The sequence below is a fragment of the Ananas comosus genome, linkage group 6, assembly GCF_001540865.1.
Source record: "Ananas comosus cultivar F153 linkage group 6, ASM154086v1, whole genome shotgun sequence".
Taxonomy (NCBI): domain Eukaryota; kingdom Viridiplantae; phylum Streptophyta; class Magnoliopsida; order Poales; family Bromeliaceae; genus Ananas; species Ananas comosus.
The window spans coordinates 11,865,395-11,887,007 of record NC_033626.1 but is presented as its reverse complement, the minus strand read 5'-3'; the positions used below and the strand labels follow the sequence as shown (position 1 = coordinate 11,887,007).

At 37.1% G+C, this 21,613-nt stretch overlaps 2 protein-coding genes and 1 long non-coding RNA gene across 3 annotated transcripts; 1 reads left to right on the top strand and 2 right to left on the bottom strand.

Annotated features, from left to right (window-relative positions):
- Nucleotides 1-2,157, top strand: LOC109711721 (ethylene-responsive transcription factor RAP2-13-like). Its single transcript, XM_020234910.1, has one exon. The coding sequence runs from the start codon at nucleotides 674-676 to the stop codon at nucleotides 1,769-1,771; it is 1,098 nt and encodes a 365-aa protein (XP_020090499.1). The 5' UTR covers nucleotides 1-673; the 3' UTR covers nucleotides 1,772-2,157.
- Nucleotides 4,002-5,821, bottom strand: LOC109711769. Its single transcript, XR_002216678.1, has 2 exons — nucleotides 5,561-5,821; nucleotides 4,002-4,735 (listed from the first exon to the last, which is right to left on the bottom strand). It is a non-coding gene; the product is annotated as an uncharacterized LOC109711769 (long non-coding RNA).
- Nucleotides 6,624-15,703, bottom strand: LOC109711768 (endoplasmic reticulum-Golgi intermediate compartment protein 3-like). The gene is made up of 13 exons (XM_020234987.1): nucleotides 15,325-15,703; nucleotides 13,857-13,930; nucleotides 12,736-12,819; nucleotides 12,540-12,620; nucleotides 11,432-11,512; nucleotides 10,049-10,141; nucleotides 9,384-9,563; nucleotides 9,211-9,278; nucleotides 9,042-9,093; nucleotides 8,812-8,865; nucleotides 8,632-8,724; nucleotides 8,184-8,250; nucleotides 6,624-7,226 (listed from the first exon to the last, which is right to left on the bottom strand). Exons 1-13 carry the CDS (start codon nucleotides 15,464-15,466, stop codon nucleotides 7,135-7,137), a joined length of 1,161 nt encoding a protein of 386 aa, XP_020090576.1. The 5' UTR covers nucleotides 15,467-15,703; the 3' UTR covers nucleotides 6,624-7,134.

The following is a 21,613-nucleotide window of genomic DNA, read 5'->3' as shown; positions in this document are numbered from 1 at the left end:
CATTACACCTGTGCTTCCCCTCAAGAGAGTCACCTCCACCCCCGCCACCTACATAAAAAATTAAATCAAAAGAAAAAAAAAAAAAAACAAAAAGCTTTAGCCTTAACCCATCCACCTCGGTGAGGCTTGAGTGTTCCCCCCTTCGATCGAAGCAGCAAAGGTTTGTTCTCTACGCTCTGTGAATCCCTCCTCTGTAATCTTTGTACTCCTCAAGGTTAAGAAAAGAAAAGAAAAGAAAAAAAATCTCATCTTGGGTCCTTTTTTTGAGTTTCGTTGAGCTGAGAAAAGGGATTTCTTTTTTGTTTGTTTGTCTGGGAATTTTGTTAGGAGCCAGAGATTTCAGATCAGAGATCCAGAGCCTTTTTTATTTCTGGATTTTTGGATTTTTTTTTCCTTTTTTGTTGTTGTTGTTGATCAAACCAAGAGGGCCATTTTCTCCACCCTCAAGGTTGAATCTTTAGTTATCTTTTTTCCTTCTTGTTGATCTTTGAAAAAACGCAGTTACCAACTCCCCGGTTTCTTTGATTTTGTTAAGAACCAGGTGCGTTGTTGCTTCTTCCATTTCGATTCCCCTGTTTTTAGAAAAGAAAAAAAAAATCTCATTTTTATCTTTATTTCCTCCATCTATTTTAGCTTTATTTAGATATATATATTTATATTGTATTTTGTATACATGGCTGCGGCTATAGATATGTGCAATAGTTGGGGTGTAACATACTCAGACCCTTTCAGTGAGGAGCTCATGAAAGCGCTCGAGCCTTTTATTAATGGCGCTTCCACTATCTCCTCCTCCTCCTCCTCCTCCTCTCCTTACTCACCTTCACCTTCTCCCTCTCCTTCTCCTCTCACCTATGGTGAGCTCACCTCCTCCACCCCCTCTCCTCCGCCTCCTCTCTCCTCCCCCTACCCTTTCCCCCCGGTGAGCTCGCCCCTCTTCTACTCCCCATCTCCCTCTTCGTCGTCGTCGTCGTCTCCGTTCTCGCATCAAAATCCGATTTTTGAGTACGGAGCGGGGGCGTACGTGGGCCCGGTGGGGCTCAACCAGCTGAGCCCGGCCCAGGTCGAGCAGATCCAGGCGCAGATCCAGTTCGAGCAGCGGCAGCGGCAGCAGCAGCAGCCGCAGCAGCAGCGGCTCCTCGCCCCGCGAGGCCCTGGCTACCTCGGCCCGCGGGCGCAGTCCATGAAGCACGGGGCTGCCGCGGCGGCGGCGGCGCCGGGGGGGAAGGCGACGAAGCTGTACCGCGGGGTGCGGCAGCGGCACTGGGGGAAGTGGGTGGCGGAGATCCGGCTCCCGAAGAACCGGACGCGGCTCTGGCTCGGCACCTTCGACACCGCCGAGGAGGCCGCGCTCGCCTACGACAAGGCCGCGTTCCGCCTCCGCGGCGACTTCGCCCGCCTCAACTTCCCCGACCTCCGCCACCGCCACCTCCCCTCCTCCTCCCCCGCCCCGCTCCTCGCCTCCGTCGACGCCAAGCTCCAGGCCATTTGCCAAACCCTCGCCTCCACCTCCTCCTCCGCCCCCGCCCCCAAGACCGGCCGGAGCGCAGCCGCCGCCGCAGCAGCTCCGCCGAGCTCCTCCGCCCCGGCCTCGGCGGCGGCGGAGGAGAGCTCGTCGTCGTCGGACGGGGAGGCCGAGGACTCGTCGTCGCCGGTGTCGGAGATGGAGACCTTGGACTTCACCGAGGCGCCATGGGACGAGTCCGAGAGCTTCTTCCTCCGCAAGTATCCCTCCTACGAGATCGACTGGGACTCCATTTTATCCCAAAATTAGTATATTTTTTTTCTTTTTTTTTTCTTCGTCTTGTGGGAATATAATTGTATTTGGTGTAGTAGTATGGTGTAGTTCTTAATTAGTGGTTATGGGCTTCTTCTGCAAATGGGGTTTTAGACGTTTGCGGAGAGCTCTTTTAGGTCGAAGAAGAAGAATCAGAGTCCTCTTTTAGGTTTTTTTTTTTTTTTTCCCCCCTTTCTTAATAGTGGGCTTGGTATGTAATTAATTATTATATTGGGGTCACCTCCTCCTGGTTTTTGCTGGATGTTTTTGCCTCAGCATCACCAGCGAGTAAGGAGATGTTTTAAATCTATTGTGTAGTTGTAATTGTTGTGTAGCTGTGTAATTATTATATTGCTTTTAAGTACTTTTATGGTGTTTATGTATGCATGGTTTTGAGTATGATGAACTCGATCGCGAAGAGATTGGATGGTGTAGAGGCACAAGAAACACAAAGATTGAGATGCACATTAGCTCTTTATGATTAGTGCTAATTTCTTTTTTGGGGTTTGAAATGATCAAATATTTGATGGAATTGTTGTTAAGTTAAATGCATACCTTATAATCAGGTGTTGCAAAAAAAGAAGAACAAAAAACAGAGAGTCATAGTATACAAGAAGATGAGTGCTTTTTGACCGATGTTTTTTTTGCCCTTTAGCTTCTTTACAAAGAAATATTGTCACTATGTTACAGATATTTCACTAAATGGATCATTAATCTTTATTCAAACAGTTCAGGGCGTAGGGTTTAAGATTCGTTAACATTTGTCCAAACAAAGGTTTGCTCAAATTTAATAAGATTTTGAGTCTCATTTAGTACTAGTGTTGTCTTTTTATTTTCTCAAGCAAAATATCTCCTTCGAGAAATAAGCTTTTTATGCCCTTGATTTGTTTTGTTTTGTTTGGCAATAAGAAATAAAATCTTAACAATTCTTTTCTTCATTATTATTATTATTATTATTATTATTATTATTTTTCGAAGGAGATATTTTTTTTGGTGTTCAGCCAATAAGAACAAGAATCGTGAATTTCCTCATCCACCTTCTCTAACCACATATAAATGAGATAGTTATGCCCATTTTAGTATACCAAAAATCCTAGCCATTGCTTGAATGATGCTGAGCAACACATGTAACAAAAGGAAAAGTTTTGAGCGGCAAGCAAAGCTTAAGATTTACTCAAAAAGGGACTGTTTCAGCAACAGCTAGTTGTTTCCTTCCCTTCACATAATAATAGCATAAAATAGGGGCTAAACTTGACCAAAAAAGATGAGGGAGGGATGGGAGGGATGGGAGATGGGGAAGAAGCCTCTGGAAGACCTTTTGCTTTTATGCTGTTGAAAAGGACTTCCATTGTCATGTGGAATCAGTCATAACACATCCCCTCTTCATCATCATATATGCATTTCTTTATTATTGCCCCATACCCTTTTGCCAGAGATAAGGGGCAAAGGGGAGAGGCATGGAGATATGCCCTCCGTCGGATCGCTGGCGCTAATCATTAAACCCAAAAATTCGAGCTATTAAAAATACGTAATTAAGTTATTTAAAGCGTACAAAAACAGCGCCCATGAATCTTGATTGTGATTCGGCCCACCTAACCTCACGCCACTTCGAACATGACTCGGCTCAACCCAGCCTCATGTCATTCCGAACATGACTCGGCCCACATGGCCTCCCGCCACAGGGCAGGATGCTGGCCCATTTAAGCCAACAATCCTCCTCCAGCACCTGAACACATTTGCAGCATGCAGGAATCGAATCCGTGATCTCTGGCTCTGATACCACTTGTCGGATTGTTAGCGCTAACCATTAATCCCAAAAGCTCGAGCTGTTAGAAATACGCAACCAATTCACTTAAAGCGTACAGAAACAGCGCCCATGGGTCTCGATTGTGACTCGGCCCACCTGGCCTTACGCCATTTCGAACATGACTCGGCCCAACCCAGCCTCACGCCATTTCGAACATGACTCGGCCCACATGACCTTCCGGCACAGGACAGGATGCTGGCGCATTTAAGCCAACACCCTCCACCACAAGTTCCCAAACCTACTCCCCCTAGGGCTCATCTCTTTGTTCTTATTCTTCCTCTGCTTATCTCTCTCTCTCTCTCTCTCTCCACCCACTATAAAATATCACTTTTTATCCTTTTCAAAAGGATTGCTTGGTCCAGCAGGAATCAAGTTGAAACCACTGTGTGTCTGTTGCAATTTTTCTTTTTTTCTTTTCCCTTTTTTTTTCTTAACACTACGAGACGCATCAAAGGGACAAACTTTGAATTCCAATGACCAAAACGAAACTTGACTACACCTACCAAGTTAGTGGCAATGCAATTTATCCTTCATGGACCTAACCCTTTTTTTTTTTCTTTCCTTTTTTTTTTTTTTCTTTTTTCTTTAACGACTTAAAACACTACTAAAACACGATTTGGAAGTAGCTATCTACATTAGTCAACATTGCCCCATGCATGAGGGCGATTTTGTCTGCAACACCTGGATTTTCAAAATAAGTTGGACAGAGTCTGAATGAGACTAGAGGCCCCAATTAAAATTTGAACTCAAAACTTCCTATTCTCATTAAATGTAAAACAACCAATTTTCTCTAAAACCGTAAGCAACCAAAATACGATATTTTAAACTCCTTTTCTTTCTATATATCATTCAATTTTTTAGCACAACAATAAATACATATTCCACTAACCTGAGATGAATAATTTTTTTTTTTTTCCTTTCTATTTCACAGAAAAAGCCCTTGGGCAACTTGTGATATGTTATACAAAGATAAAAGATGCGAACCCACAGTGGCTCGGCAAAAAAAAAGAAAAATTCTACCTGCGATGAGATTACCTTCAATTGGTGGTGAATCTGAAAGATATCTCAGCGAGATTTGAATCATTCCAATTGAGAACGAAAGTGGGGGGAAAAGTTAACCCGCATCGGATGCTTTTCACATTGACAAAATATACCTGTAGAATAGTAGTATTCATCAACGTAATAATCAATCTCCGATGGCCACGCGCATCAAAATATCTATCTCTACACAAACATGGCAAAAGGAAATTGTTGTATCACTTAATGCGTACACACTTCGTTTTTCTTCCTTTCCATTTTGTTGCCTCTGCGCTCGTCCCTTTCGCAAATTTCCTCCTCTCCTTTTCTCCGAGGAGGACCAATATTCAATAATTGCATATATTCTTCTCGTAGAACAATAATTGTGTAGAAATTGCACGGATTCTCATTTAAAACTAAAATTACAAGTATTAGTTGGAAAATTTGCATCTAAACGCTCCTCAATAGTCATATGACATGACAATTTCAGATGAGAAACAAGGTTATAAAAGCCAAACACGACAGAACAGCATGTAAGGTTATTGAGATAGGTTAGAAGTCGAGCAAAATAAAAACTGTACAGCGTGAAGACAACAGAACACGATCTACCTTTAGAACAAGCATAGCAAGGAGCACAGGGAATGGTTAACCCCACCTCTATGGCTCTATGATATTTTGTTCCAGTGATCTTTGCTTTGTCTTTTGTTTCAGCATTATTAACTAAAACATACTGCACATTCTCTTGTTTTCTTTCCCTTCTCACCATAATTCTTTTAACTAACAAGTAACCCACCAAGCATGTGAAAGCGGCGAGATGCAAGCGGCTCGATAACGTAGAAAAAGCTGCCCAAATTGAGGCTTTGTACAAGAAATAAACTGAAAAATGTGTACTAAGAACTTTGCCATATTTTCTAATTCCCACAAATAAATCGAGGTTACGAAACATGAATATAAAAAATTACCTGAGGCACTTCGCTATTGTCCTTTTGGCTCTGTCCTCCGCTGATGTGGAAATTTGAGAACGCTGACAGATTCTGAACAATTGCGTGATAGGATTCGCCATTTCATAGTTGGAATTTTATGATAACGAACGCCAAGGAACATCGCAGGAGAATTTCGAATGACATAAAAGCCAAAATGTTCTATATATGCTGTTATGGGCATGATGGTAGCTACTTTGTAAAAGGTTAAAGCCTAAGAATATAAAGCACATCCGACCAAAAAATGAAATCCAAATAGATAAATTTAACTGTAAGAGAAGAAACCAGAACAGTAGAGTTCACTGTTAAAAACAGTAATTTCTCAATAAAATTGACGTGTTTGAGAATTCTTATCTGACGAGATGCAATACCTACCAGTTGGAAATATCTCCTTGGGCTGCGTAAGAGATCAAAACAGTAGAAGCATTTAAAGTAGGGTAGTATATATGTATACGTGATTAAAAAAATAGAATGACAAAGCGAGTCTCATCTACATAAGAAGCTAATACTAACCATCATTAGAAACCGATCAGGCGTGCTATATTATGTGATTACACGATCCTCTGAAACAAATCCTAAGCATATAATTGAATGAGCTAAAGCATTGATACAGCAAATTTCATCTAATTGGTACCAAAAAAGAATATCACAGGCATGGAGAAACACACGAGGAAAGCCACTTCATCAAAGAAACTGCATTAGTTCAGATATCGGAAATTTAATTAAACAGAAGTTTAGCCCAGATAACAAGCAAGTTTTTGAGTGCATGAATTGCTTTTGGAATGGTACAGACTTTTGGCTTAGTACACAAGACCTGTTGAATAATAAAGTCAAATATACAAATATCCCCAACACATTTACTGCTTGAGCTAGTACATTGCTCTAGCAAATTGTTGTGACATGCATATATCTGCATAGAAGTTGGTTAGATTCTAATTAATCACCTGTGTTGAAGCATGAATCTCTATCCCAACAGTTATATAAGCAAACAGTAAATAAAAGAAAAACAGAGTAGCCCTCATTGGAATCTAATCACTGCATGATATTTAAAGACAACAAAAACATTTCTTGAAATTTCAGAGATTTAACACTCAAATAAAACTTTAAACACTTATGTGTGATTCACATAATAGTACAAGACTCGATAACCTTCTGCATCTAGGAACTGGAATTAAGATAACAAAACAATACAGATCTTTCAACCAACTCAAGTTCCGACTTGTCGAATACCAACATCCACATTGTTCTCTGTGATCTTGCATCAATGTTACTATATGTATAATCACCCACAAATGCTCTTCCAACAGCAAATATCCCCCTGTTGAATTTAAATTACACAGACAACAGCTATAAAATGATTGAATTTGTGATCCACATGACATTCATCCATGTAGGATGCAGGGCCGCGAAATAATATAACAAAGAGCAAAACCCAACCCGATCCCACCAACTGACTCGACGTCACTTTTGGATATTCAAGTCGCACCAGATAGGTCGAGCACCCACGAGAAAGGTGGTTTAACTTTCAAGAACAAAAAAGTTACCAAGTTTGACAATCAGCTGAATTTACCGATCTCCATCTTCTTCTTGATTGCTCTCTGGCTATGATATACAAATGAATCAAATATCCCAGAAACAGTAAATATACCTGGTGAGGTAAAGAAATCAACATTAGAGTCGGTCATCAAACCAATCCTGATAAGTTTGTATAGCCCAAGAACTGGAAATTCCGACAACTTGACTTTACAGAAGGATGGACATCTGAAAGTTAAGGAACCCTCTTTTTTTTTTGTGCTTGCTGTTATTGTTGTTTTTGGAGGATGCCAATAGGACACACTCACATACCCTGATACCAACCAACGACTCTATTTAGTGCAGGTATGCCACATATGCTTGAAATGCTATTTCATTGCTCTATAACTGGCATTAGTCAAAATATACCTTTTGCAATGTCAATGAGCAAGAATAGTATGACCCGTAAAACAGATAGTATGGAATATTAGGCCCTTAAAAGTGATTCAAGTATTAGATCTTAGAGCCCCTTTCAATGCTTTCACAAGTTATCTGTTCTAGAGGACATGCCAGTTGTGGAATATTTAGGTAGGTTAAAGTAAAGAGGACAACTTGAGTAAAAATAGTAAAGTGCAACGACTTTCCAAATTGGAGAATATTCTGAATATAAGAATCCATTTGAAGGTCATTTGCTGGTTGTGAAGTCAAACAAAGTATGGGATGAAAACAATACATTATTCATTTTCATTTCTTAAAGAGGATAAGTAACAATATTGCTTGTCAGACAACTCTAGTATTTCCTTTCAAAATAACTTATTAAGCATTATAATTGGGACACGATTAATAGAATAAAGTCCGATGTTCCTTCAAAAAGATTATTTGTATACTAAATTGATAACAGGTGTAATCAATTTCATGTTCTGGAGACACTCATCAATATTCTCAAATCTCAATTAATCAGAAACAGATGTTACGAATGAACTAATATGGAAGGACAAAGCTGATTTTGTAAAAATTATGTTAACCGTAAAGTTTACGCAGCACACCAGAAGTAAAATGATTATAATAGTCATATAAGTGAAATAAAGTGTACCTCCAACAATAGCACAAACATTAGTCAAGAAGTGCAAGAAAGAGACATGTTGCTCCATGAAGGTAACCTGCAAAAATGCATCAGGGTAATAATAGTGTAGGAATTAGATGGGTCTGCTTGAACTAAACTGTCTTTTTAGTAACTTGTAAGACAAAAAAAACATGTAATAGATGCAAAACCCATGTATTGCAATAAGATATAAATTACAATGACTAAGAAACAATAAAGGTATCCCCAAACTTTTCTACGCTTATCACATCAATATCAAAAAACAGTATAAGAATCGATCAGGCTGCATTTACATTGCACACTAAAGGATGGTTGCGACTTGTTATATTGTGAATGGAGGAAGAAAAGATCCGAATAAAAACAAAAGTAATGAAAATATTTTCATTTTCCAGGCAAAAATCTGCTAACAGTAACGGTGCTTTACTTATGAAAACATTACCTTTATCGGCGAAAGGTCATAGAAGAAGAAAACACCAGGAAGGGCTTGGATGCGACCGTTGTCATCACCCCTGTAATGCTCGGTTACAGAAAACTGCATGTTTGAATGAAAAAGTTCTAACAAGATGATGAAATCAAGTAAATGCAGAATCAGAAGTTACCATGGAATACTTATTTATACCTGATTGGACTGGATAGTACGCCCACTAATGTCAGTGTAGACAGTGGGAACAACCTGGAAAAGACAAGGAGAAAGATTTGAAAACTTCCAAGAGTCATCGGCAACTACATAATTCTGCAAGGACAGCAGAAGAAAGAAGTGGCATATGCAGGAAGAGACTGCTTAGCAAGCACATGTATATCTTAACTTTAACTTCTACTAAGTAAAAGAAGGAAAATGAGGCGGCTAACCTTGATGAAATATTGGTACATCCCATATGGTGTTTGTTGCACCCATTGCACTCTAAATATTTCAATAATCAGGTGTATAGTCACTAATATCTTTATGATATTAAAAGCTATTTAAGAGCATACAGGTAACTAGCAAATAAATAGGAAGATAGAAGGAATACAAAGTTACCCATCAAGAGGATTGATAGCACCAGGAAAATATTCTCCAAAAGCTAATCTATTTATTCGGTGGCTAATCTGGCAACATCATAAATGAAAATTGAATATGTCAAAGCATGCTAAGAATGATCTGTGAACGATGAAATTATGTACACTGCCACAACTCCGTCCAAACTTGCTTACATTAAAGCTATCCTTCTGGAACGGAAGCAAGTCATGAACATGCATATTTGACTGATGAAAGCTTTTGCCTGGGGCAAAATGAAAATTCCCAGCAACCTTATTAACTTCTAGAAAGCCGTAGATGTTGCATCCTTCGCCTTCCTCATCCTTTATTCTTTGTAGGAAACCCTCCCTTTTGCACTATTATACAACACCAGAGTCGAGAGTAAAAATTATTAAATTTCTTAAATATACTAGCTCAAGATTTGATAGACAAAAACCTTGCAATTAGATGGTCATGTAATTACAGTTTGTAGTAGTAACCAATAGGATATGAAACTCAGGCGTAGGCAGTTGCATAGAGAAAATTGTAATACAAGACAAGGTAGTAAGCCTTTAAGATAATGGCATAATGTGGGCCCAACTTTAGCCAACACTGACATCTTTGTGCAAACTGAAAGAACCAGTTTGAGTGACAGAACATTCATACATTACAACAAGAACTCCAGTGACTTTCAAGCCATTGTAACTATCAGAAACCTAGGCAAACTTATTAAACATAAACTTTCCCGTGAAAAATTGAATATTTTCATAAAACATTTAATTACAGAGAGGATAAACTCATAGAGTTATAAAGCAAGGCACTTAAAAAGCAAAAATAAATCATGTCATCTATATGGTCACACCTGGTCAATCAGATCCGGGTTTGAGAGGCCCCATCCTTTCTTTCTATATGCTTCACGAACTTCTTCACAAGAGTTGCAACAATCGTCGTCGGACTACAAGCAAATCAATTTGCATGTTCATGGCATATGAGGAACAAAATTAAGAAGATATATAGATTCAACAGTAGCAATAATAAACCAGGAAACATTTTGTGAAAGTAATGAAGGAGCTAAAATATATATATATATATATATATATATATATATATATATATATATATATATATAAAGAAAATCTGATCAGAGTCTGTCATAGCAAATAATATTAACTGAGATAAGAATTTTGCAAAATATAATTACATACAATAATATATTACAGTAACAAAATATTATACATAAAAGAAAGGCACAGATGAATCAAATGAATAAGAAAAATATAGAACTTTGGATGACTTATTAAACATTCTATATATCATGCCATGCTAAACCTTATATTTCTTCTAATGCGAGGTAGGAGGTAAGGTGCTCATGCACCCATTATGAGGTGTGTACACCACAAATACAAGCGGACTATTGAAGCGATCAAGCAATGACATTCACCTATGCGGGTGACAGCATTTTAGAACAGTGAGAAGATAAGCACGAGGATGGGAGGTTAGCGATGAATGTTTTCACTATTCCCTCACAAAAGAAACCAAAAATAGGATTGAACTACTAAAGATTTCAAAATTATCAAATATTATGAGATATGCACATAGTTACAAGTTTTGGGTGCATACTAAAAGACATCCATTGCTCATTTGGGTTGCATACATAAAGGCATTCATTACCCGTTGTCCATTATTGTACTTAACTTTCCAATCAGCTTTTTAGCCAACTACGTCTCAAGCAACTTCCACAAGAATCACACCAATACTCCCTGTACTGAAATTTATTGTCAAGAATAGCTAAGTGTTGTTTCCAAGTTGCACAGTCATAGAGCCATGCGTTGTTTTGTATTGTTGCCTTTTTTTTTGTTGTTATGAACAAAAAGTTCAATATGATTGCTGTGCCAACAGGAGGACTTCCCTATTCTTGCCATTACTGGTTAGCTTGCAATGCAACCCAGCTGGGTACCAAAAGGCATATTCAATAAACAAAGGAAGAGAATAAATGGTACTTTTGTGTTTTCATTTTTTTTCTCTTGCCAGCAGGCCCAGTAGATGTATATATTGGAAGCACTCTGCCATCCGCCCACACTCCATTGCATAGAATTTGTGTGAAAAAAGAATAGCATCAATACCAAGCAATGCCTAAGATGATGATATAGAAAGCAATCCCAAGATATGATACCACTTGTACTACTGAAAAAGGCATAACAGATGTTAAAACAATGAATATTAAAATAGAACCAGGATTACATACCACTTCTGCACCATAGCAAGAACCACAATACGTTTCATTGTGTTCAAGCCTCCCACCATGTTTTTGCAAAGGCTTTTCCATCTGCCAGAGAGTTAAAATAATAAAACATGCATTGTATAAAGTAAACTTCCAGCAAATATTAACATATAAACTTCAAAACTTCACAACAGAAAATTTTCACTACTCAAACAAGCTACTAAAGTACAGGGCATGCAAAATTTAACTTGCTTGTGGTTGTTGATATTAAAACATCAAGTAAGAGGTAATATAATCGGATAATCCAACTTCAAAGTTTATAGTAGGTTATTTAACTACAAGGGAGTAAATCTATGAAGTAGAAAACTTCACTTAGCTCATTCAACAGGGTCAACGTTTTGCTTCTATGTCTCTACACTATAAGAGTGCCAAAGAATTTCTTGAGGATCCACCTACATAAGATAGTGAGATTCATTCCTTCGATTAGGCTCATCCAATTTCAGGTGTAAATCTTTATTGTAGCAATTTCAGTCCACCAATTTAGTAGTTCATGGTTTTTTTTAAAACTGTCCATAGTCCATACAGCCAATTGAGCTTTGTTGGCAAGGTGTACAATCTAAGATTGTGATCCAAATACAATAATATTTAATGGTATACTTGCTGAACCTATCCACTTGACTAAAATGCTAAGAAACTAATTCGTCCATCTCCAACTGTTTGAGGTATAGATAATGCAAGAAAAGATTTTCTACATTTTTTCAACCATGAAAAGTTAAGCTTGCCTCAAAAACACACTTTTGCAAAGAAGCTGACTTTAGAATAGTGTGGTGCATGATGAATGTGAAGGTTGGTACAAGTACTGTCAGAAGTTGTAAGTAAGATATGGACATATCTGAAGAATGTAAAAGAAACAGATGAATAAAAGAATAAAAGTAGGCCATATGCTTTCTCAGTTCTCCAAGGATAAAAACATCAATCTATTGAGAAACTTCTTTTATTGTGTCCTTTTTTTGGTAAATTGTCTGTGTCCAATTTCCGCACTCAAAGCATCAATGCAAAATAATATGGTGCTAACAAGAAATTAAATAGTTGAAATTAAGGGAAAACACATTTTTAGGCAGCTTTGTAATACCTTAGGTGCACCAATTCCATCTTGTCTAGCTTCTATGACATTGCCATGGGCATCAATCCGCTTCTTGACTATATCATGCTTCTACAGAAAAACAAAAAAAAAATGCAGTGAGATATAAAGTCACTTCGATGGCATATAAATTGGTTGGTTAGATATGTAATTATGAAGAGAGAACAGATCTAGCTGAAAGACATACTATATCAAGGTGCTCTTCACCGCTAATATCCATTGCATCCAGACTGAGTATTGAACATGATAGGGCTGGGAAGGTTATATCAAACTGCAGTTTCCATGGAAAATATGGGCAGGGGATTAGCAAGCAGCAATCCCAATATTGAAACATGGACAAGATTAAATCAAACAAGACTTTCAATATCAACATGGATACATATCAATAAATATCAATGAATGTTTGGTCAATTTTTTAAAGAAGTCTCGAAACTGCACAAGAAATTGGATTTCCAATTCTACTAATTCTTTGATCAGCAACTAATAGCTCAAACTTCCTTATTTGTCGTAACAAGGTTCATCGAATCATGAACTTCTCTAATATGTAACAAAAAGAAAGCTCATATTACATCCCAATTATGTGTGACATCTTCTCACACTAGCTGATAAGGATCTTACGAGGCTATTATGCAATGTTGGTTGGAATGTCCTTACTAAATGATTGAAAAAAAAAAAAATTCAACAACATCCCAAAAATAGCTGATTGAATGTAACATCAATTTGCTCTAGAGATGTCACATCAGTTCCCATCACTGAATCCAACAGATGTTCACTTTAGGGCTTGATTGCAACATATGGCAAAGTTTTCCTTTACCAGCAACAAAATGAAGTTCAGTTATAACAATGAGAAATTCAAAAATAGCTTGATGATTCCAAGCAAACTACTACTAACTATTTAGAAAGAAACAAAATGAGTAAATAATAAACAAGAGCTTCAATTGTAGCAATATTGGAAAATTAATGATCTGTACACAAGTACGAGGAGCAGTGACGAGTAACAGAATGAAAATATGTAATAGAGAAACAGAGAAAGGAAACAAAATAGGTTCCTAAGTAAGAGACAACAAAAAATAAAAATCGAGCAGTCTACTTAAGTAATTTGTCAAGTAATAAAACAAGGGGGAAAAATCCAATAAACATGCATGACACATTAAAAAGAAAGTTTCGCTGTAAAGTTATCAAACATCTTTGAAGTTGTCTGCTTTGAAAGATAAGTTGATCTTCAATCAAGCTGAAAAACTAAAATTGGACCAAAAAGTCTCCATCAGAAAAAATAAAATAAAATTCCTTGGTAAGATGCATTCTTACATTAATGCGAAGTGTTTCTCCTCTTGAAGTATCTACAACGAGCTTTGTTTCTGTTACTGCATGAAGATACAATCCTGCAACAAAAAAAATGATGAAATGTGATATATATATATGACAGCTTGAAGTATGAAGCAAAATATGCTGTGACATCTGTAGAAATATGAGCATAGATCCACAGAGAAATAAATAACAAACATTAATGCGGAGTTCTCATAAATGATCCAAACAAGGGCATAGGCTGTAGTTAGACGTTGAGGGTTAAGCACTTAGAAAGGACAAAAGCTTTTGAAGGCCTGAAAGAGGTCATTGTTCTCTGGTACATTTCTTTGGTTCCATGCGTAAACACTAAACACCAATGAATTATCTCTTTCCTAAGGTCAATCACATAAATTATCTTCTATATTAACATTCTCAAGCCAAAAATATTTGTGTTCATCTTGACTTCTCTCAAAATTTTTCAACTTATGTCTTCAAATATAAAGAGTCTCAAAAGTAAAACCATCAATCACAATTGGTTTTCAAGCGAACAGTTGCAAATCGTAGCCTTTATTTGAACACCAATCCCTAACTCTTTAAGTGTCAAAAAAGCTATAATACATGAATAAATGTTTCTGTCATTTCAATCAAAAGGTACAGTTAGTCCTTATGCCTTACACCCAGCCAATAACCTCTCGGTCCCCGGCATTTTTAGCCACTCGATCAAATTAAACATCATCTTCAATCACTAATAATTTTTCTAAATTTCAAATGTAAATACTGCAGAAACAAAGAAAGAAATTCACATTAACAACGCTAGTGATAATAGACATATTTATTCAGATTATAAGACTATTTTAGAACTGTTAGGTGCCAAATTGCCAAAAAAAGGGACTCATGAGATGAAACTGATGATGTACAGTAGTCCATTATGAGTATAAATTAGTTATTTCTTCTCCGACGCTTTGACCTACTTTATTTCCTGTTTTATCTCTCTTATCTCTAGTCACTTTCCATCCTCTGCCGGGAAATACTTTACCGCCATAATTAACATCTCCACCTCCCGTGCCTAAGCGTACGGCCCTTATACAGCTTCTAACTTTGCTCCTCTCTAATTCTTGCTCAGGTTCGTGGGATCGAGGACTCTGTGAACCCCATTATTAACTATCAAGCATAAAACGATAAAGATTTGCACGTGCCCCACAGATATCATGAAACCTTATGCCCCCTTACATGCTAAAGAGATATTTGAATAGCAAATAAAGAGCAGGTTTAAATAACCATAACAAATTCAAACAACATTCCGTTCCCACTATCAAGAACTCGAGTGATTAGCCTATTCAACCAATCAACATTGCACGATTACAATAAATACAAGCAGAGAATCACCAAATAACAGAGATATACCCAAGAACCAACCTACAGCTACCCATCCACGCACACGAAACATAAAAAAGTCAGAAACAAAAGAACGGCGCGATTAATCACTCACTAAGTTCGGAGACGAAGAGGATGAACATGATCACGGACGAGACGATGGTGATGATGCCCCCGGAAAGGGTCCTGCTATAGAAATCCTCGTTGATCTTAGGGTACGCGTCCAGGTTCCGGAGCTTGGCGAAGATTTTATCCATTCTCTAGGGTTTCTGAACAAGAGATCGATCGATCGAGGACGAGTGAGGAAGGCGAAGAATTGAAGAGGAGAGGATCCGATCCTTCGACTTATTTTTGGAAAAAAATAGGAGAGCAAAAAAAATGCGAGGGATTTATTCCGGATTTTTTTTTTTTTTTTCGATCGATCTCTCCCTCTTCGTCTTCTTCCTCGCCTCGCCTTCTTTATTCAGAGTTTCTCGATCTCGCAAGCTTCAGCGATGTACTAACTTTTGTACCTTGAACCGGTATTATTTTCGGTTTTCTTGAACCGGGACTTTGGACCGGAGTGGGTCGGGTCGAGCCGTGAAATTGGGCTTGGATACAAACCACGGCCCTATAATTAAATAGGCTGAAATTAATGAGCCCAATTAAATCTCAGGGCCGAACCGACCCAATAAAGGCCCAAATTATTATTGCTTCTTCGTACACTCGAGTTTCTCTCTTTTCACACTTTGGGCTCCGGTTAGAAATTAAAAGCTCCATTTTCTCAAAAAAAAAAAGAAATTAAAAGCTCCGACTCCAACTAACTGAGGAATCCAGAAAAAAAAAAAAACAAAGTAAAATGAACTCGGTATGTAATATTATGTGATCTATATCGTAATGAGCCGATTACAATATATTTTTTATAGTTTTATTGAAAAATGAAAAAGCATATGTTTGCATACCTTTTTCTAATTCCGTGTTGTTTAATAGTGTTAAATGGTCCTCGATACTTGATCATCATGTAGCCACAGAGATCAGTACTACTAAATAGTTACTTATAGTTACAAAATAAATAAGTTTTTTAGAATTCTTATTTTCAACTTGGACTTTTTTTCGCAAATTGGGCCTTCTTTGGAGGGCCGGACCAAGATTCGACCCGGCTTGGTCTTGTGTGGTCGAATGCATGTACTACGTGGGCTGGGCAACTAAAATCCTAATTCTATTGGTGCAGCAAAATTAATAACTTGTTAGGTCCAAACGATAGCCCCAAAAGCTTAAGCTTGATCATTAATAAAATGGCCCTTAGTCCGCATATATATCTTTATGGTACTACACTCCGAGTTTTTGTCATGATTCTCGATGTGAAATGGAGATACAAAACAAGCTTTTAATTAAAAATAATAATAATTTGAGCTTCTAACTGTGCATGGTTGAAAATTAAAATAAGATTTTAGTTATCAAAATCCGAGCTAGCCTTAGTCTTGGTTTGGTATTGTGGTCTATCTGACGCTATTAGATAAAATGGAGTTGATGTAAAAGTATATAGAGATATACTTCTGTAATCTCCGGTGGGGCCACAGAAAAATTATCGTAACCCACTCATCGTGATATGCGAAACGCAATATTACGTACGGAAACAAACAGGATATTTTCCTATCGTATTTTCTCACCGTACGTAATGCAATCTCTCTGCAATTTCAAACGAAGTCTTAGTTTGAATCACATGTTGTTGAGAAGCTACGAAAATCCTTGAACGAAAACATGTTTGGAGGTTCGAACAATTAATTTTGCTCAAACAATACTTTCGTAAAAGCTTTATTGGGCTCAAGGAGGTCAATCTCCAAAAGTAAGCTTATGCAGAAGTGTTATTGTAGGTGCGTTGCAAAGAAGTTTTGTAACAAGGTCCAATTAAACTTGATTATTGTGACCAAATTAATTGCGGTCTAAAAGTAAATCGGGTTAATTTGACCACGTGTTACAACAGTACCGATGAATTTTCTTTTATATACATATATATATTTGAAGGACTTTTTTTAAATAGACCATACTAATCACTCTTGATTGGTTTCCCAACGTATAAACATCCAATTTAGTCCCACCTACATAGCAATTAAAGTAGTAGAGTTCGCTTAAGTAGGTCTAAAGCTATTATTAATTTACATAAAAGCTAGTTACTTAGGTAACAAAATATATATTTAGCTTTGATTAATTAAACAAAATGATGGGTGCTATTAGTTTCATTTTTCTAGTCAAATGTTGATTGCGTACGTTGTCACACAGCTTAATTTCCAACCAAAATATCGTCTTAGGCTCTCGTGATCAATATCATATTATCATATAAAATGCCCAAACACGACCGTAACTAATTAAATAACACTTTGACCACCAATCAAGTGATTAGTGTTGAAGTAACCAAAAATTTTTATATATGAGAAATCCAAAATCAAGGTCATTAAAGAACAAATATATATATAATTCTAGTCCACATGAATGATGTTTTTGTTGTCTATTGTTCATTGGCTACTATAGTATAAAGTTTTTAATTGGTTCCAAATTTCTAGGGCTTGACCTTCTTATGCTAGCTCAACAACCCAAATGAGTAGTGAGTAGATAAACACGAATATTTATTAGTTAGTAACGGGATAGTTGCACACTAATGGAAAGGACCTTATTTTTATAACAAAAGATTCATGTCGCATTATATATATATATATATATATATAGAGAGAGAGAGAGAGAGAGAGAGAGAGAGAGAGAGAGAGAGAGAGAGAGTCTCTCTGAATGAGGAACATAAAAGAAAAAGGGGTGAATTACACTTTAATTTGGTCCTCAAATTATGAGGCGTGTGACATTTTGATTCTTAAATTTTAATAAGGTATAATTTCTGACTCAAACTTTTTGAACTGCTGTAATCAAGTCCCATAATATCTAATTTAGTTGGGTAAATATTGACAAGTTGTTGATGTACGTAAAATTGATATGGCATCATCAATTATAACATTTCTATATTACTTTTACATTAATAATTTGTCAATATTTAACCAACTAAATTAGTTTGTGAAATTTGATTGCAACAATTCAAAAAATTGGAGTCAGTTTGAGGACCAACGTGTCACACACATCATAGTTTGAAGACCGAAAGTGTAATTTATCCAAAAAAAAAAAGTAAGAATTATCTTTTTAAAAACATATAGTATCCACCAGATGAATCACCAAAAAAGCACGCCTTTTGACCTATAATTGAGGAAGAAACAGGGTTAATTTTAAAAATTAAGAAGCATGTGATCAACGCAGCGTTAATTATTAATGGAACGTTCAAAAAATTCCCCATGCACAGGTAGAAGCATGCAACGTGGTGTCTTGTAAAAACCCCGTCTCTAAAGAATCTATCCCACAAAGTTTAAAAAAGCAAGCCAATTAATGTATACTCTCGCATCTTAACGACGACGTCTCCTTTTTTTAGGAAAAAAAAAAAAGAAGAAAGAATCCAACATCATCGAAAGGAATATTTAACATGACAAAGGCATATATTTAAGTTTCTTTTGCTTCTTTTTTGTACGTTCACATATACTATTCTCTGGACCATTTACTATCAAATCAATCTTTCGGTAACATATATTTTCAAAGTTCTATGTTTAAGTACCTGATATTCATCGCGCTTGTGAGTTGGGTATTAAGGCTATTTTTCGGCCTTTCCGTTTTGTTTGCTTAATTATTTATGTATTTATAAGGATAGAAGTTTTCTGTTCATGCTGGTGCAAATTGGCTTAGACTTCTTCTGTTCTTGTTGTCTTGTGAACCATAAATTTCTATTAAAAAAAAAACTATAATAATTACTTTTTGTTGTAAAACAAATATGTAGACGTAAAGATTACAGATAATTAATTCAACATTCATCGGAACATTAATTGATCATTCACGTAGATTTGTTTGAGCAATAAAAGAACAAGAGTGCATGCAGCGTAACAAAATGAGGCTTTAAATCACTAAATCTTTCAATAAAAGGTGCCATCAAATTTGTGGTTGTTTGTGCGATCCGACGAACTGGATCAAGACAAGGAGAGGTGTCAGGCAGGGGGAATAACCCCTGCCTGACACCATTCTTAAAAATAGTATTTGAAGAACAAGGGGGAATAATCCCTTATTCTCAATCCTTGTTTCCCAATCAAACATGGCCAGAGAGAATATGTTTTTTTTTTAAAGAAAAAGAGAGAGAATATGTTGAAAAGTAATATATTTGACCAGTCACAAAATTTGCAAGGCACGTGTACGTACGTAAGTATAGAACAACCTTTCATGTGTACGTGCATATATATATATATATGATTCACGCTTGGTGGTGCATGTGAGAGTCAGAGTATGGTGGGAGCCTCGTGACTTCTGTAGAAAAACAAGGATTTGAGGGTTTCTCTTTAAATGAGAGGTCGTGGTAGAAAGAAGCAAAGGGAGTGACTACATGGCTTTCTTTAAGAATCTTGTGTATTTCGAGCTATCCATTGTAGCTTTTAAAAGAACAATATAGGTGCATTATGAATATTCCTACCCTACCAATAGCCTCCAATGATCTTATCCTTTTGAGTCAAAAAAACAAAGTGTACCAACTTTTAGGTCAAATATATGACCACCATTCCAGGGGTGACTTTTAAAGTTTCGTTTAGACTTACGAGAAGATTGCGCTATGTGTGATGAAAAAGTACAATAAAAAAATATTATGTTTGTTTTCATATGTAATATTACGTTTCGCATATCGCGATGAGTCAGTTATGATATATTTTCTACGGTCCAACCAAAAAACGCAGAAGCATATTTCTATATATTTTTGCCTAACTTCATTTAGTCTAATAACGTATAGATTTTAATACCAAACTAATTAAGCCTACGAGGATAACCAAACTCTTAACATGATCATTCGCTTACTTCCTACACTAGCAATATCGATCTTAAATTGTCACGATAAAAGTTGATGAAAATGAAACAAATTTAGCACGACTCGATCTAAATGATTTGTTTACTTTTGTAAAGTCATCTTTATAGTACTTTTACTTTTCATTAACATATATGTAACATGTTAATTAGTTGTGTGATGATTTCTTGCATGATCATGTGCATCGCTCCACACTAGCTAGTAGTGATCGTCACAGTCACGGATTTTAGAGAAATGTCACCCTAATTAACCAGATATATAATTGAGTCGATCCATCAATTACTATTTTTTTAGAACGTCGAAGATACATACATACATATATATAGGCATCAACACCATAAATCATAGCTAATGGAATCGATCGTCGAATCGAATGTTCTATCGTCAAAATTAATTTACAAGTCCACAAAGCTACGTACTTTTGAAAGTACGAGAGCGTATGTAGCTCTCTCTCTCTCTCTATATAGGCACCCTGTTTAGGGTGCGTAAGAATTTCTCTATTTGAATCAACTAGGATTTAAATTTGGGATCTTGGGTATCAATCATTAACTCCTTAATTTGTCACTTGTGTCAGAAACGGTCGGTTATCATTTTCTTTTTCGTGTTTGTAAACTAATAGACTAGTAAACTATTAAGTTCTCTAAATAAAAGGAATATTTTTTATATTGATACTTTTAGAGGAGTTTCTGTATAATTAAGAGTTGAAGAAGGATAAGTATGAAATTAATCCTATAAATTATTATTCAATTATGAAAGAACCTTCATACCATGCATCAAAATGATTATATAATATTTTGTCCTTTTAAATATTAGGCTAAATTACAGAAAACTCCCATGTAATAACTCGTTTTTTCACTTTCCCCTCCTGACATTTAAAAACCTACACTTTGCCCCCTTGTAAAATGAAAAATGTGCACTTCACCCCTACCGTTAGGGTTCCGTTAGGGGTTCTGTTAAAAAATATTTTTTTATACCGAAAATACCCCTCTGCCTCTTCTCTGATGCTTCGCTCCCTCCGGCTCGCCGCTTCGCCGCCTCGCCGCCTCGCCGTCCTCCACTGCTTCGCCCTCGCCCACATCCCTTTCTTCCTCCTCCGCCACCTCGCCTTCGCCCTCGTTGTCCCTGCCTACCTCTCCATCAACACCCATCTTAGTATCCTCCCTACTGTCGCCGAAATCGATGGGCGGCGACGGTGTAGGAGGAGAAGGGGAGCAGGTGGAGAAGAAATTGGAGAGGAATCGTGGCCGATTGAGGTGGAAATAGCGGCGGATCGAAGGGGCGGCTGAGGAAGCTCAGGAAGAAGACAACAATGGCGAGGGGCAAAATGGTCATTTTACACACCGTGGCCCCCCTGTGAATATTTTTCATTTTACAAGGGGGCAAAGTGTAGGTTTTTAAATGTCAGGAGGGGAAAGTGAAAAAGCGGGTTATTACAGGAGGGTTTTCTGTAATTTAGCCTAAATATTATACCATGCAACTTGAATTACTATTTTGTCCTTTT